The sequence below is a fragment of the Pygocentrus nattereri genome, chromosome 22 (genome assembly GCF_015220715.1).
Source record: "Pygocentrus nattereri isolate fPygNat1 chromosome 22, fPygNat1.pri, whole genome shotgun sequence".
In the NCBI taxonomy this organism is placed as follows: domain Eukaryota; kingdom Metazoa; phylum Chordata; class Actinopteri; order Characiformes; family Serrasalmidae; genus Pygocentrus; species Pygocentrus nattereri.
This window is the reverse complement of record NC_051232.1, coordinates 23101611-23120594: the sequence shown is the minus strand read 5'-3', so window position 1 is coordinate 23120594 and position 18984 is coordinate 23101611. Positions and strand designations below refer to the sequence as shown.

Genomic DNA, 18984 nt, shown 5'->3' with positions numbered 1-18984 from the left:
TAGAGCAAAGAAAAATAGGACCATCTTAGCTCTTCCTCCTATTTATTTGAGAAAATGTAAGACTTGGTAAGCAGTGGAGCTATAAATCCAAAACAGCAGCTTGACAGAGGGAAAAAATAAGCTTCTAAAGTTTCCAACAGCTTGATTTCGGCCAAAACCCCCTCATTCACATCTTCTCATTTTCTCCTCTCAACCCAGCCATTCGTCCATCTCCCCAAATCCTGTTACCTTCCCTCTCTCTGCCTCCCACCTTTCTCTGCATGGCTTGCTTTTGTTTTTTACTCTCTCTTCTCTCCATTTATACACCATGCCTGCTAAAAACACAGTACCTTCTAATCCCACCCATTTAAAGAGAGAGTGAAAGAGAGAGAGGGGAGAGAAAAAGAGAACAGAGAAAGTTGAGAAGAGAAGGAGAGAGAAATGAAACAAAAACTGACAGAGAGAAAGAGTTGAGATAGAGGACATGGGTAGAGGAAAAGAGAACAAAGAGAGAAAAAGTGATTGAGAAAAAGAGAGAGAGGGCACAGCAATTGAAAGAACAGGACAGCCTCCGTAATCTCACTACCCAGTGAGAGAGAGGGAGAAAGCAGCATGAGAGATTACAAATAAGCACACAGAATCAATTTCTCTTCTTCTGTCTCAGCCCTGTAAACATCACGGCTGTAGCTGATGAGAAATATTTATTCTGTGTCTCTGCAGACATCAGGGTCCACTGCGGGCCTTCATTTGGAGTGTTACCCAGGGCTGTATTTGAGGGGGTATGGAGAGGGATGACAACCCCTCAGACACAAAAACAAAATACACCCCTTATACCCCTTTCAGATTATACAGACATGTGACATAACTTACAATGTTTACTGCAATAAAAAAGTATTTTTTACCAGTCATCCCCTTATATTCTTACAGTTTGAACACAGTGAATCAGTGAGTCTCAAATGATCTGGAGAATCCAGAGCTTAGGGCTTTAGTAACTGAAAGCAGTTTCCTCAGTGGCTAGGTGGGTTTCAGGGATGACTTCCAAGTCAGAATTTAAAGATTTTAGTGATCTAGCTAGAACATATCTAGTAATCTTATTGCTGAGGTAGGGAGAGACAGGCCATGAAGACATGTAAAACTAAATGGAGAGTTTTTAAATGAAAGCTTAAAGACAGGTGGTCAGAGAAGGACTTTAAGAACAGGCGTTTTATGGTCTCTCGTTTTAGTACTAATTAGAGTAGCATTTTACTAACTAGCCTGTTGAGGGTAAAATTTAGAACTTATTAGAACTTATGCTTTTGACCAGTAATGCAAATACAGTAATGCTGTCAGCAGGTTATTAATGTGCTGAGAAAAAAGAAGCAGATGAATGTGAGGAAGAGGGGAGGTAGTAACTAAAAATCACAATTTTTAGTTACTACCTCAGTAACAAGTAGTGCTAATCAGTAACACATACTGCCTCCCTTAATACAGAGTAATCACCTTAAACCTCCAAATGTACACACACACCACTACAACTCACTGTCTTCTGTGAGAACACTGAGAGGTTTATGTCTGTGATTTCTGTCTCTCTTACATCAGATCATTCTCCGAGTGGTGTCTGACACAGGTAACACTCTTGTCTGAGGAAAATGAGCATGTGTATTTCTGTCCCTGCTGAAGAAGGACAAGACATAATTTTAGCCGCTCTGGCTGTTATAGCAACCTAAAGCACAGCTGTTATCTTGAGTGGTACTGAAGCACCTTTGTTTCTAGAATAGCTATTCTGACTAGCTGCTAGGTTAGTTGTCATGATTAGTTGCTAGATTAGTTCTGATGACGAGTTACTAGATTAGCTCTCATGAGTAGTTGCTAGATTAGCTCTCATGACTAGTTGATAGATTTGTTCTCATGACTAGTTGCTAGATTAGTTCTCATTACTAATTACTAGATTATTTCTCATGGCTAGTTGCTAGATTACTTCTCATGGCTAGTTGCTAGATTAGTCATCATGACTAGTTACTAGATTAGTCATCATGACTAGTTACTAGATTAGTTCTAATGACTAGTTACTAGATTAGTTCTCATGGCTAGTTACTAGATTAGTTCTCATGACTAGTTACTAGATTAGTTCTCATGGCTAGTTGCTAGATTAGTTCTCATGGCTAGTAGCTAGGTTAGGTCTCATGACTAGTTACTAGATTAGCTCTCATGACTAATTGCTAGATTAGTTAATACACATAACTGACAGGTCATTCTCATGACTAGTTGCTAGATTAGTTCTCCTGACTAGTTACTAGATTAGTTCTCATGACTAGTTTGTAGATTAGCTCTCATGACTAGTTGCTAAGTTACTTATTACGCATAGCTGCTAGATCAGTTCTTATGCCTAGTTGCTAGGTTAGTTTTAATGCCTAGTTACTAGGTTACCTATGACATATAGCTTCCAGGTTAGCTCTTATGGATAATTGTTAAGTCAGAAGCTCTATGACTATGCTATGGCTGGTTGCTAGGTTATTTATGATGCATAGCTGATGGGTTAGTTCTCATGACTAATTGCTAGGTTAGTTCTTATGCCTAGTTATTGGGTTAGCTATTATGTCAACTCTTACGTTATCTTTCAAAAAGTCAATGGACTACCTTTTGCAAAATGGTCTGTACAGTCTAACCTCTCCATCTTGAATTGTGTCTCCACATCAGTATCCACTTTGTTTCTTCAGCATTTCTTTCCTCAGCTTACCTCGTCCCACAGCGGATTTTCCTCATGCTTTTCTTCACTGTCCACTATTGACTCATACTGTTGTGAAATGGCCTACTTGTGCTGTTACAAAAGCAGTGAAATTGAGAAAGTTGAGTAGTTAATTAGCAGTGCACGCTTTGCACTGAGGAGATAAAAGCCACCCACTTCATAATCAACTCTGGCGGCCTAGCCCAGCCAATGAGAGGAAGAGAGAAGTGCTTAAGAACTACACATGACTGTCGTGGGTGCAGACAATTTTTTTTATCTCTTCTGCTTTTCTTCCTCTCTCTTTCTCTCTCTTTTTCTCTCTTTCTCTCTCTCTCTTTCTCTCTCTCTCCACCTTTCTCTTCTTACTTTTTTCTCTCTGCCAAAACTCTTAGACACAAGGCTTTCTAGCTAACTTGTCTGTCTTATCACTTTTAGGCCTTGCCACAGAAAAAAAGTGTGAATTTCACACTCAAACCTGTCAATACCAAATGTAAATGTAATTCACTGTGTAACTAATTATGATTCTAACTATATAATTACATTTGATTAATATAGCAAAATTCATAAGAGTTAAACTTATTGTTATTAATTTTACACAATCTGTCAGTCCACTGATTTAATCACCTAAATTCAAACCACCATGTGATGGTGAGAATCACAAAAGGAAGACACATTTTCCATTAATGGACTTTTGCTGGCGTAAATTGGCATGAACGCCTACTGGCATGATTGGAGCTTGTTCATAAGAGTTTTTTCTTTTCTTTCTTACTTGGTGTCTGGTATGCCACACACACAAGAATCTCACTAGAGAACTCCTAACTTAGAACTTTGCGACCTTCTTGCCCAGTCATCTGGTCTGACGCCTACTTAGCTCTGCTGTATTTCAAAAAATCCCTGCATGTGTGTGTATAAATTCATACACATCCATTCATCTAGCTCATGTTCTGCAGACTATAGTCTCATTACTCCCAGTGGCAGACCAGAAAGCTGAGCATTAGTCACTGAAGCATAGCAATACACTGCCCACTCATACACTTGCAGAAGCTCGCACTTAGATAGCCCACGTTGTAATTACAGACATCATCTTGGCATCTAGCCATGCACTCATTGCCCTGCTGAGGTGAGTTTGGAGTTTATTAACATATGGCTGGCTTTGTCAGTCTTTGATATTTTTTCCAGTCATTGCCCATGACTTATACCAGAGTTCAGCAGTACATGGCTAAATTGGTCAGATCCACAGAATGACCAATAAATCTGTACTACTCTTTATGCCGTAGCTGTTTTATTAGGTTATATTACAGTTATTAACCAGAAAGCTAATCTCTTTTCACTTGGTTACCTCCACTCATTCAGTCCTGTGGCATCACACGCATACAGTCACATGCAAAGGTTTAGGCCCCCCTTATTGGAAATAAGTGAACACATCCCCTGGAGAACACACTTTAACTTTTTTTAATGCACATTTTATTAATGTTTATAAGTTATGGCACATTTTATACTTTTTTTCTCCAGAAGATGTGTCGTTAATACACAAGCGGATTGATATGTCCCAAATAAAAGTGTATGTGGGCTAGTTCTGAGCAGCCTGATATATTTTTTAAACTTTAAAAAATCTAAATAATGTGAAAAGATTTTAATTTACTACATTTATAAGTACATTTTGCCCAGCCATTATATTTCTGCCTTAGTGTGATCAAGGCTAAATCTCAGCTTGATAATAGGTGACAGTTATTGCACCACGTACCACCAGTCATATTGATCGCCACCATACACATACACAAACACATGTGCGTTTACATGTTCATTATATGGACAAAAATATTGGAATATACCTCTTAATCATTGAATTCAAGTGTTTCATGCAGTTCCATTGACATTGGTGTGTAAAAGTAAGCAGTTTGCCTTTACAACATTTGTGAAAGAATCAGTCATTTAGAGCTCACTGAATTTGAGCATGGTACTGTAATACAATGTCAGTGAAGTAACAAGTTAGGTCATGTAATTTCTTCCCTTTTAGATATTCCATGATCAACTGAGTGGTGTTATTGAAAAGCAGAAGCGTTTAGGAACCACAACAACTCAGCTACGAAGTGTCAGACCATGTTATGGAGCAGGGTTGCCAAGTGCTGAAAAGTGAAAAGTTACCAACAATCTACTGACTCAATAACTGCAGAGTTCCAAACTCTGGCATCAACATCAACACAAAAACTGCATTGGGAGCTTCATGGCATCAGTTTCCATTGCCAAGTACCTGCATGCAATCCTTATATCCTCAAGCAAAATGCCATGGATGGAGTGATGTAAAGATTAATATTAATTAAGAGACCCTTATTAGTCCCACAATGGGGAAATTTCACCTCCGCATTTAACCCATCCATGAAGTGAGACACCACATACACACTAGTGAATACACACACACTAGGGGGCAGTGAGCACACTTGCCCGGAGCGGTGGGCAGCCCAATCCGCAGCGCCCGGGGAGCAATTGGGGGTTAGGTGTCTTGCTCAAGGACACCTCAATCATGTGCTGTCGGCTCTGGGGATCAAACCGGCGACCTTCCGGTCATGAGGCTGGTTCCCTAACTTCCAGCCCAGGACTGCCCCAAATGCCAAGAGAACGTTACCTGCCTGACTGCATTATGTCAGCTGCAAAGTTTGGTCTAGGAGGAATAATGATACAGGGTTGTGTTTCAAGGGTTGGTCTAAGCCCCTTAGGTCCAGTGAAGGGAAATCTTACTGCTTCAGCATAACAAGACATTTTGCACAACTTTGTGGGAACAGTTTGGGGAAGAATCCTTTTCTGTCCTAGCATGATTGAGCACCAGGGCACACAGGATGGTCCATCCTTTGTGCACTGGTGTGGAAGAACTTGATCACAGATCCCTGACATCAACCCCATTGAACAACTTTGGGATGAACTAGATTGGAGATTGCAAGCCAGCACTCTCATCCAACATCAGGGTCTGACCTCATAAATGCTTTTCTGGATGAATGAGCAAAAAATCCCACAGACCCTCCCCAAAATCTTGTAGAAAAAAGCTATAGCAGTGGAAGCCGTTATAGATGCAAAGCAGGGCCCAACTACACATTAATGGAAATGTATTTAGAATGAGACTTCATAAAAGCTATAGGTGTAATTTGTAGGTGTAATATTGGCTCCAAATATTTTTGTCCCAATACTTTCCATTGTCCTTTTGTCTTTCACAATGTTTTGTGTTTTCCTTACACTGCCGTGTATTTCACATAAGTAGAAGATTCAAGTTCATACAATAAACATCATAAATAGTGTCTAAAGCATGAGGTATTACACATTGCACATTTTGTGTAATAATCTGTGAGATTACCAACCCTGAATTCATGTCAGAGCTATTGCCCACAGTTGCAACTCTGTAGTTTCTCTACAGTAAGGTGGTGTCAGTGTAATATAAGCATATTACTCTGTAGAAAAATATCTTAGAATAAACAGAAGTGTCTCCACAGGCACTGTGCATTCCTGCTGTGTTTGTGTGACACTTTTAGTTGATTAATTAAATTACATGACAGACACCATATGATTTATTACACTCAAACATGTCTTATGATAAGACCGCTGAAATGGAACGCTGTAGTCAGACAATAACTATTACAAGAAAATAATCTTATCATAATCTTCAAAGATCAATTATCTAATTAAAATGATCTATGTAATGACATTCATGGTTAATATGTTCCCCATGTTGTTATTTTTTTAATTAGAGTATTTGATGTCTTTATCTGGTGAGTCACAGAGGAGCTGAAACATAACATTACACACACATACCATTTTATGTCTTAGGACCCAAAGCTGCCTGACAAGCTGGCATGATTGTGTAAGTTTGGTGTCCATTAGAGCTTTGATGATGATGCTCAAGCATTAAATAGAATAGAAATAGAATTTTTAAAACTGTCTACAGGTTAACTTAGTTGTGGTGGCCTTATCTGATAGCTTACAGTAATGAATAAAAGCAACATAACTTTAGATCAGCATTGACCTTGTTTTTTATTTAATGTAGATGTATGAGCATTAGTAGTGTAGGCCAGTTTCCTCTGTAGTGATGTATATATAGTCAAGTAAGTGCTCTCAATAGTCTGGACTTCAGTAGCTGAACTTAGACCAATTTTGTGAGAAAATCATCACTCTGGGCCTTCTGGGAGTCCTAGATGCATCACTACCTGTGAATATGAGCCGTAGCTGTTCTGTTTTTTTGTAAAACTATCCATCCATCCATCCATCCATCATCTTCTCCGGGGTTCGGGTTGCGGGGGCAGCATCCTGAGCAATGAGGCCCAGACCTCCCTTTCCCCAGCCACTTCCACTAGCTCCCTGGGAGGGATTCCGAGGCGCTCCCAGGCCAGCTGGGCGATATAGTGGCGCCAGCGTGTCCTGGGTCTTCCCCGGGGTCTCCTCCCAGGTGGACTCGCCTGTGACACCTCCCGAGGGAGGCGTCCAGGAGGCATCCTAACCAGATGCCCGAACCACCTCAACTGGCTCCTCTCGACGTGGAGAAGCAGCGGCTCTACTTTGAGTCCCTCCCGGATGACCGAACTTCTCACCCTATCTCTAAGGGAGAGTCCAGCCACCCTGCGAAGGAAACTCATTTTGGCTGCTTGTATTCGCGATCTCGTTCTTTCGGTCATTACCCAAAGCTCATGACCATAGGTGAGGATGGGAACGTAGATCGACCAGTAAATCGAGAGCCTTGCCTTATGGCTCAGCTCTTTCTTTACCACAACAGACCGGTAAAGAGCCCGCATCACTGCTGACCCAGCACCAATCCGCCTGTCAATCTCCCGCTCCTTTGTACCATCACTCGTGAACAAGACCCCGAGATACTTAAACTCCTCCACTTGAGGCAAGAGCTCATCCCCGACCCAGAGAGGGCTCTCCACCCTTTCCCGCGTGAGAACCATGGCCTCGGATTTGGAGGTACTGATCCTCATCCCGGCCGCTTCACACTCGGCTGCAAACCGATCCAGTGAAAGCTGAAGTTCACGGCCTGATGTCCCCAGTAGGACCACATCATCTGCAAACTGCAGCGATGTGACCCTGAGGTCACCAAACCGGACACCCTCCATCCCCTGACTGCGCCTAGAAATTCTATCCAGAAAAATTATGAATAGAATCGGTGACAAAGGGCAGCCCTGACGGAGTCCAACTCTCACTGGGAACAAGTCTGACTTACTGCCGGCCATGCGAACCAAACTCCTGCTTTGTTTGTACAGGGCCTGAATGGCTCGTAGCAAAGAGCCATGTACCCCGTACTCCCGAAGCACCTCCCACAGAATACCCCGGGGAACACAGTCGAATGCCTTCTCCAAATCCACAAAGCACATGTGGACTGGTTGGGCAAACTCCCATGAACCCTCCAGAATCCTGGAGAGGGTAAAGAGTTGGTCCAGTGTTCCACGACCAGGGCGGAACCCGCACTGCTCCTCCTGAATCCGAGGTTCGACTATGAGCCGGACTCTCTTCTCCAGTACCCCTGCATAGACCTTGCCAGGGAGGCTGAGTGGTGTGATTCCCCTATAGTTGGAACACACCCTCCGGTCCCCCTTTTTAAAAAGAGGCACCACCACCCCAGTCTGCCAATCCAGTGGCACCACCCCCGATGTCCACGCAATGTTGAAAAGGCGTGTCAGCCAAGACAGCCCCACAACATCCAGAGCCTTGAGGAACTCGGGACGGATCTCATCCACCCCTGGAGCCCTGCCGCCAAGGAGCTTTTTAACTAACTTAGCGACTTCGGCCTCAGTAATGGACAAGCCTATTCCCGTGTCCCCAGACTCTGCCTCCTCACTGGAGAACGTGTTGGTGGGATTGAGAAGGTCCTCAAAGTATTCCTTCCACCGCCCAATGACGTCTTCAGTCGAAGTCAGCAGCACACCATCTCCACTATATACAGTGCTAGTGGCACACTGCTTTCCCCTTCTGAGTCGCCTGACGGTTTGCCAGAATCTTTTCGGAGCCGACTTAAAGTCACTTTCCAAGGCCTCACCGAACTCTTCCCACACCCGGGTTTTTGCCTTGGCAACGACTGAAGCCGCAGATCGCTTGGCCTGTCGATACCTGCCAGCTGCCTCTGGTGTCCTACAGGCCAACCATGTCCGGTAGGACTCCTTCTTCAGCTTGACGGCATCTCTCACCTGGGGTGTCCACCACCGGGTTCGAGGATTACCGCCCCGACAGGCACCAACTACCTTGCGACCACAGCTACAGTCAGCCGCCCATTCTGAGTCAATGTCCCCCACCTCCCCGGTATCTGGTCAAAGTTCTGACGGAGGTGTGAGTTGAAGATCAATCTGACAGGTTCTTCTGCCAGACGTTCCCAGCAAACCCTCACTATACGTTTGGGTTTGCCTGGTCTGACCGGCATCTTCCCCCACCACCTGATCCAACTCACCACCAGGTGGTGATCAGTTGACAGCTCAGCTCCTCTCTTTACCCGAGTGTCCAATACACATGGCCGCAAGTCCGATGACACGACTACAAAGTCAATCATTGAACTGCGGCCTAGGGTGTCCTGGTGCCATGTGCACTTATGGACATCCTTGTGTTCAAACATGGTGTTCGTTATGGACAAACTGTGGTTTGCACAGAAGTCCAAAAACTGAACACCACTCGGGTTCAGATCAGAGAGGCCATTCCTCCCAATCACACCCCTCCAGGTCTTACTGTCGTTGCCCACGTGAGCGTTGAAGTCCCCCAGTAGGACAATCGAGTCTCCAGGAGGAGCACTTTCAAGCACCCCTCCCAAGGACTCTATGAAGGCTGGGTATTCTGAACTGCTGTTCAGTGCATAAGCACAGACAACAGTCAGGACCCGTTCCCTAACCAGAAGGCGTAGGGAAGCTACCCTCTCGTCCACCGGGGAAAACCCCAACAAACAGGCACCGAGTCGAGGGGCTATGAGAAAGCCCACACCTGCCCGCCGCCTCTCACCATGGGCAACTCCAGAAAAGAAAAAAGTCCAGCCCCTCTCAAGGAGATTGGACCCAGAGCCCAAGCTGTGTGTTGAGGTGAGCCCGAATATATATCTAGCCGGTATCTCTCAACCTCGCGCACCAACTCAGGCTCCTTCCCTCGCCAGTGAGGTAACGTTCCAAGTTCCAAAAGCCAGTTTCAGCAACCGAGGATCAGAACGCCAAGGCCCACGCCTTCGGACACTGCCCGATCCACAATGCACCACACCCCTACTACTGCCCCTCCCATCGGTGGTGGGTCGATGGGAGGGGGGACTCATGTAGCTCCTTCGGGCTGGGCCCGGCTCGGCCGGGCACCATGAGTGAATGTCCGGCCACCAGACACTCGCTGGCGAGCCCCTCCCCCAGGCCTGGCTCCAGGGTGGGGCCCTGGTAACCCTGATCCGGGCAGGGTACACAAGTCCTTCCTTTTTGGTTTCATAGGGGTGATTGTGGATCACACTTTGTCTGGCCTGTCACCTAGGACCAGTTTGCCATGGGAGTCCCTACCAGGAGCTTTTGCTCCAGACAACATAGCTCCTAGGATCATTCAAGCACACAAACCTCTCCTCCACGATAAGGTGGTGATCCATGGAGAGGTTTGTAAAACTACTACAAAGTAAAATACATGTTATCATGTCTATTACAGGCTTCAGATGTTCATGTTTAATTTAGAATGGGCAAAAAATGTTCCTTTTAATCATTATTAATTTAACCCTAACATACAACTACAGTCATGATGAAAGAAATGAGTATTATTATAGAGGTGCTCTTCGTTTTGGCTGAGCTTTAACATTTATGGCCTCAACATTAGCATGAACTAGCTATAATAGACACAGTTGGTCTTGTGCATGAATCTGTGTGGTTAATTCTTGTGCTTTACTGATTCCACTGGAAAGTCCTGACGATTTCTCCTGAATAGCACACCCTCCATCTCTCAGCCATTCAGTCTATCCAGCCCTGCACCCAGCTTTTTTGTAGCCCAGTAATGGAGGCTTTTCTGCTAAGCCTGTCAGGCTTCATGTGGGGGCTTTTACTGAACCTGCTGCCCGCTCAGTAGAGTTTATGGGACTCCGACAACAGGCTTTTCAGACATCATTCAGAATCATCCTTTTTAGCTCACTTCTTCCCTTTTTCCCGTTCTCATTCCACACTTGTTACACTCCATTATTTCCATCTCTTCTGTATGTTCTTGTTCTTTTTATTGCTGTCTCTCTCTCTCTGTCTCTCTCTCTCTCTCTCTCTTAATCTCATGTCTTATGTTAATCTTGCTGACACATGTTCCCAGTAGAGATTTTAGGTAATACAAGAGCACTGGAAAAAGGAGAAGCACTAGCACAGCAATGCAAGGTGGCGGGGTGGGTAGGGAGGGGAGGGCAAAGAAAGAGTGAGAGACAGAGAAAAACTCAAAAAGAGATTAGGAAAAGAAAGAAAAGGAGAGAGACAGAGAAATAAAGGAGACGAGAAGAAAGGGAGGGAGAGACAAATAGAAAGAAAGAGATATAGAGGAGGAGATAGGACAAAAGGTGAGACAGAAACCAAAGAGGAGGAGAGATGAAAGAGAAAGAGCAAATGAAGAGACAGGAGGAGAAAAGGAACGAGAAAGATAGAAAAAGAGAAAGAGAAGGAGGAAACAGAGAGAAAAATAAACCAAGGAAGAGAGGAGAAAGAAGAGAGAGAAGTAGAAAGAGATGGAGAGTGAGTGGAAGACAGAGAGGAGAAGGAGAGAGAGACAGAGAGAAAGCGATATTCAAATAAAGTAGAAAGTGTGTGTATGATGACCACATGGCCTAAGTTGTGTCTGTACTCATCTGTCACTTCTCAGTTGAACAGGCAGCTCAAAACAAAGGGTTTATCAGCAAGCACAGCCATTAGTGTCCTCTCAGCTAGTGCGTACTGTAATGATTAAGCTTAGAAAGGTAGAATTTGTTCTTTGAAGCAGAAATAATTAGAAAAAAAATATGCAATTTCTTCTTCATATTTCTTGCTATCTTATTTCTCTTCTTTGAAATGTTCTGGAATATGCACGTCGCCTACTTCCCATCCTGCTCTTCTTTCACTTTGAAGACTTGATTTAATTGCCCACTGACACCTCTTTTCGTTCTCGCTTGAGTTTTACTACACACACATCCTCCACAAGCTCTTGAAGCGCTTCACTTTTTTTTTGGTAGAAATTGCCACTTGTCACTCTTAATGATGGCGAAGTGCTCTTGGTTCCACCATCACACTTCACACTTGTGAAAAAACCCTCAGTGCTTTTATTAAAAAGTCAAAGCGTTATAAAACAGAACTGAGCAAATTGAACAGCATGTGTTTAAACATATATATCCACTTGAATGTAGTCTGTGTCAAGAATAATACAGATATTCAGAGAGACCAGAATGTGTGGGAGACCCGTTAAGACGTGTGTCTTTGTGTTCTCCTTTGTCTATATCAGTCATTCTGGAGCTAATTTGAGGTGAAATCTTATTAGGCAAGCATTGCATTGTTATCATTCTTGCCTCGCTACAGTTCATTCACTTTGATTTCATCAAAACGGTTCCTAAATCAGTCAGAAGCACTACTGGAACAGAATTAGTTTTAGCAGTAGTAAGTTCCGTATTAACAACTGGTATAAGATAGCTGTGTAATGTCAAGATTCCCACAGATAGCCACAAACCATTCACATCAACCACAGGACACATTCATTAACAATGACAACACGGTGCATGGCTGTGCCTTTTAGAAGGTTTTGTTGTTCCATTACTGAAGTTCAGTTAATTCCATAAGACCATTGACTAATTGCTACTGTCAGACTGTAAAACTCCACACACTGCAGATTGATAATGGATTAAAATCACTCCACAATTCTTACTGTCAGACTGTAAAACTACACACACTACAGATTCATACTGGATTACAATCACAATTATTAATGTCAGACTGTAAAACTCCACACACTGCAGATTCATACTGGAGTAAAATCACTCCATAATTATTACTGTCAGACTGTAAAACTACACACACTACAGATTCATACTGGATTACAATCACAATTATTAAAGTCAGAATAAAACTCCACACACTGCAGATTCATACTGGAGTAAAATCACTCCATAATTATTACTCTCAGACTATAACTCTACCCACACTGGAGATTGATACTGGATTAAAATCACTCCACAATTATTACTGTCAGACTGTAAAACTACACACACTGCAGTTTCATACTGGATTAAAATCACTCCACAATTATTACTGTCAGACTGTAAATCTACCCACACTGGAGATTGATACTGGATTAAAATCACTCCACAATTATTACTGTCAGACTGTAAAACTACACACTGGAGATTGATACTGGATTAAAATCACTCCACAATTATTACTGTCAGACTGTAAAACTACACACTGGAGATTGATACTGGATTAAAATCACTCCACAATTATTACTGTCAGACTGTAAAAACTACCCACACTGTAGTTTCATACTGGATTAAAAACACTCCACAATTATTACTGTCAGACTGTAAAACTACACACTGCAGATTGATACTGGATTAAAATCACTCCACAATTATTACTGTCAGACTGTAAAACTACACACTGCAGATTCATACTGGATTAAAATCACTCCACAATTATTACTGTCAGACTGTAAAACTACACACACTGCAGATTCATACTGGATTAAAATCGTTCCACAATTATTACTATCAGATTGTAAAAACTGGACACACTGCAGATTCATGCTGGATTAAAATCACTCCACAATTATTACTGTCAGACTGTAAAACTACACACTGCAGATTGATACTGGATTAAAATCACTCCACAATTATTACTGTCAGACTGTAAAACTACACACACTGCAGATTCATACTGGATTAAAATCACTCCACAATTATTACTGTCAGACTGTAAAACTACACACACTGCAGATTCATACTGGATTAAAATCGTTCCACAATTATTACTATCAGATTGTAAAAACTGGACACAATGCAGATTCATACTGGATTAAAATCACTCCACAATTATTACTGTCAGACTGTAAAAACTACACACACTGCAGATTGATACTGGATTAAAATCACTCCACAATTATTACTGTCAGACTGTAAAACTAAACACTGCAGATTGATACTGGATTAAAATCACTCCTCACTTATTACTGTCAGACTGTAAATCTACACACTGCAGATTGATACTGGATTAAAATCACTCCACAATTATTACTGTCAGACTGTAAAACTACACACTGCAGATTCATACTGGATTAAAATCACTCCACAATTATTACTGTCAGACTGTAAAACTACACACACTGCAGATTCATACTGGATTAAAATCGTTCCACAATTATTACTATCAGATTGTAAAAACTGGACACAATGCAGATTCATACTGGATTAAAATCACTCCACAATTATTACTGTCAGACTGTAAAAACTACACACACTGCAGATTCATACTGGATTAAAATCACTCCTCACTTATTACTGTCAGACTGTAAAAACTACACAATGCTGATTCATTACTGGATTTAAATCACAGTTATTACGGTCAGACTGTAAAAACTACACAATGCTGATTCATTACTGGATTAAAATCACTGTACAATCATTACTGTCAGACTTTAAAAATTACCCACACTGCAGATTCATACTGGATTAAAATCACTCTACAATTATTACTGTCAGGCTATAAAACTGCACAACACTGATTGATTACTGGATTAAAATCACGCTACAATTATTACTGTCAGACTCTAAGAATTACCCACACTGCAAATTCATACGGGATTAAAATCACTCCACAATTATTACAGTCAGACTGTAAAAATGATACCCACTGCAGATTCTGATTAAAATCACTTTCAAATCAGTTTCACCTTCTATTATACAGTGCACGCTTTTAAGAAACATTTGAAAATGTATCCCTTTAACTTAATCGTTAATTAAGATTCTAGTTCTTTGGTATTTTTCTGTTTAATTTGATCTGTGTTAATTTGATTAGATTTATCATCTGTGTAATCATTTTACCTCCCCAGGTAAAACTAATCCATATGAGTTAGGGCTTTAACTCTCAGATACTTTTGTGTCCTTTGACTGAACTGTTTACTGAGGAATTAGCTGATACACACATCTGCTTCATAAGTCATACACATTGGCATCATTAGGGCTCATGCTCATCAGCAGTCCTCCAGGCTTTCAAACAGATGGCATGATCTATTAATGCTAGTGACGCAAGGTAATGGAGCAGCTTAGCGTACTCCGTCACTCACTCGTACACACTCAGGACGACTGAAATCAATGTGGTACCGCACACAGACACATGCAGACTAAAATCAATGTAGTGTGATACTCATAAACAAGGCCATTAAGTAAATAATAGGCTCGGTCAGCATTAATTGAATCAAGGGATAGATGACTGGTGTGTTTTCCATTCTTTTTGTAGTGTTAGTGTCAAACTGCGAAGCCACACAGAGCATTTTATCCAAGCATGACCACAGGGGAAGCAAATTAGCACTCGGAACTATTCATAAGAGCAGAAAGCACATGCACAAATATCAATTATGGTCTCGCTGTATCCTTGTCTATGAAGCTCCCATAGTGTTTTCCCTCAAATTCATTTATACATAAAAGTGCGTCCTGTAAAGCAGGCCTTTCCTAATGCTTTCATGCCAGGATCCACATGTGCAGCTGTACAGATAGTGTCTCACGACACCAAATATTAGTAAAGTAGAAAAGAAATAAACTCAACAAAAAATTCTTAAGCTTTCAGTCCAGTGCAGTTTTATGGAGTAAGACATTGGAATAGAAAATAAAAATAGTGAACTGTCTCATTGATCAGTTATATTAGGCTTGTTTTATACTAGAACAGCAGAACATATTTAGAGGATTTTGTACATAATTGTAGTCGCATGTATCTTTTTTGGTCACAACATACATAATACATGTCATAATCTCATGATACCTTTAAACAGTAATAGAAATTCTTCACAATTTTTTGGATACATTATTTCTCCACTAACATCCATTCTAAGTTAAGCATGTTTTTCCTTTTCTAGTAAATTAACCTTATTGGAGAAATTAGGTTTTTGTTCAGACAGCAACGACACATATTCAATCACACATTCTCTCTCTTACTTACTTCTCTGTCTGCCCCCTATTCTTCACCCTCTCAAGCACCTCTGAAACCCTTCTTCTCTTTCTCCATCCCCCTGCTGTTCTGTCAATCTCTTACACTGTGGGGGGCTTACATTATCAGGTCAGAAGTCATTGCCTCTGTTATCAGGTCAGTATGTTAGCGTTAGTGCTCCTTTCAGACTGGCCTGTGTGGAACACAGAAATAAAGCACTGATATTTGCAGAGGAGACAGAGGGAATGGTAACAAATCTCCTTCCTTCCTGGTAACATGCTAGAGGAGTGATACAATAGTAGAGCTTATCACTTACATACTCAACTACTTGAACATTAACTTCTGCACTGGAAGTTGTTACTTATCAAAGGTGACCTTGGAGGGGCCTTAACAGGAAAGCTGTAAATATAATTTCCAGTGTTCTTACAGTGTATTAGGCACCCTACACTTTATGTAAATTGACTAGTGAGAGCCATAGCAATTTTCACAAGTAATAGTAATAATACAATAAAGCACAATTTAATTTACACTGAATTGCTAGTTTATTAAGTGCCTTACCTTGTATCTACACTCTTGGCCATTTTATCAGAGACATCTACCACATAAGTGCACTTTGTAGGTTCAGTCACAGACTGTAGGTACAGTCACACACTGTAGCCCATCTATTGCGGCACAATTTATTAACCTCCCTCTCCTACATTCATCAAAGGGGGCCACCATAGAACCACTGCTGACCAGATATTATTTAGGTACTGGATCATTCTTACCACAGAAGAGACACTGACATGGCAGTGTGTATGGTGCTGGTATGAGTGTCAGACACAGCAGTGTTTCTGGGGTTTTTACACACATACACACATTCAGTGTTGCTGCTAGGTTGAGAGTGGACTACCACTCAAGAATATCCTGCCAAGTGCAAATCTGTGGTTTCAAATTGTATGTGCAAAGTGCACCTGCATGGTGGTATATATGATAAAATGGTCAGGGTAGGTGCACTTAACCCCTTAGGCCAGATGCAGAAAGTGGCTATTTCTGACATCGGTCTTCTCAGGTTCATGTACTTAATAAATTGGCAATTCAATGTAAGCTTAATCATTACCAATGAAATTCTGTTATTACCTGAGAAAATGATTACTGTTCCCACAAGCAGCTGCTTTAGGCTTAAAGGTGTTCACAGTGATCTGATGTCCTCAACTGTTTCCAGGACGATTGGAGAGATTTGAGTCTGCTTCCCTCTCTGAATGCCCTGATTCATTCTGCATCTGTGTGCTCTACAGAATACCAACAGTCAGAAACTGATGCTCTTTTTTTCCCTTCCCTCATTATTCTGTCTTTCTTTTACCCTCTTACTCTTTCCTCTTTTCATCCTGTCTCTCTTCTACCAACTTCCTTCTTTTCTGTCCCACAATTTCTTATAATCCCCACTTTCCCTCTTACTTTGCCCATTTCTCTCTCTCTGCTTGCCTCTTTCTCCTCATATCTCCACCCCCCCTCTCTCTCTGTCTCTCTGCAGGTCGGCAGTTGACAATCTTTAACAGTCAGGCGTTTATAAAGATTGGAGGTGGTGAGAAAGGCCGTAATTTTCAGGGTCAGATTTCGGGTCTGTACTATAACGGGCTGCAGGTCCTGAAGCTGGCAGCCGAGGGCGACCCCAACGTGCAGGTGCAGGGGAACCTGCGGCTGGTAGGGGACGTCCCCTCCGTTCTGACCACAGACACCACCTCCACAACCCCGCTGGCAGACATGTCCACCACCATAATGGAGACCACCACCACTATGGCCACTACCACCACCCGTAAACAGCGCTCACCCACCATGAGAGACAGTGTCACACAGGTGAGGCTGCAGAAAGTGTGTGAGTGTGAGTGCTTTAATGTTGCTTTCAGTCACAAGCCGTGCGTTAGTTTACTCTAAAGTGGAGTTTGTTCATATGACGTACATTTACAGGGTTGAACTGGTAAGTAAACAAAACACTGAGATTGTGAGAGCCTGTTGTAGTTTGTTAGGTAGCTGATACCTGTCAGTTACAGTCCGTTTTTCAGGTGTTGGTGAACACAGACAGAACAGAATGTGGGTTAATTGTACATGTTTACATTTTACTTTTAAACATGACCACTTTAAAGAGACAGGCTGGAGAGTTTTGTGTGTTAGGAAATGTGACGTGGATTATAAAATCACAAAAAAATAAGCACAGACGAGGCAAGTTAATTTATATAGCACATTTAATATACAAATCCAATTTAAAGCACTTTACAAAAATAAAAGCATAAAAACCTATGACAGAAGTTAAAATGCTTAAGGGTATACACATTTTTAATAAAAGCTTAATAAAAGTAATAAATACAACAATATTACTCTTTTTTCAGTGCTTCATGTGATAAAGATCACTACCTATAAGGAATCAATCAGTGATTGGATAATAATGTTAGCATGTAACCTCTAAGAGAGCTGATTAAAGCTAGAATAACAGTTCTGCTTGAGTCACTTTATTGTATGTAAATACAATCTCTACCTACAGACTATTATGTCACAATCCATAAATACATTTTACTGTGTGTGTGTGTGTGCATGTGTGTGTGTGAGAGAGAGAGAGAGAGAGAGAGAGAGAGAGAGAATGCGAGAGCCAGTCTTACATGCTAAGCAGTAAGGTACGATTTTCCCCTCTTGGCTTCTGAATTATTATCATTACAGCTGAAGAAAAAGGCTGGATTGCTAGCAGTAACTATATGGGTGCTAACCTTAGAAGCCAGAGGAGGAGAAAGAGACAGAGAGAGAATGAGAGTGACAGAGTGGCTGTCTGTGTGTGTGTGTGTGTGTGTGTGTGTGTGTGTGTGTGTGTGTGTGTGTGTGTGTGTGTGTGTGTGTGTGTGTGTGTGTGTCAAAGGGAAACAGAAAGTGCTCCCGGGTGAAAAAGTTTAAACCAACACTAGATGTAAATACCCATCAAGCCCTGGCTAATTGAATGTTAGCTGTTCATTGGTAGTTGTTTGTTTTCTTTTTTGGGCCTCCTTCGTTTTCAACCCCTCTTCATCCTCTTTCTCTGTTCTCCACCAATTGCTTACGGCAAAGTGAGAGTAAAGTGCTTTGAATTTGGTTTAATGCCTCCGAATTGAATAAAGGCAGGAGGAACGCTTAATTATCGCAACGGAGCATTAGTGAGGCAGCCTAAACATGGAATGGCCATTAGCCTGCGCTACATAA

The 18984-nt window shown here is 41.9% G+C and overlaps 1 protein-coding gene across 13 annotated transcripts in view; it reads left to right on the top strand.

Moving 5' to 3' along the window:
* The window catches only part of nrxn2b (neurexin 2b), an 863803-nt gene that overhangs the window by 818903 nt on the left and 25916 nt on the right, over positions 1-18984 (top strand). For all 13 annotated transcript variants that reach the window (XM_037533024.1, XM_017697610.2, XM_037533021.1 and 10 more), the window contains one exon: positions 17297-17619. In XM_037533024.1, the coding sequence (XP_037388921.1) occupies positions 17297-17619 (323 nt within the window). The remainder of the gene's footprint in view (positions 1-17296; positions 17620-18984) is intronic.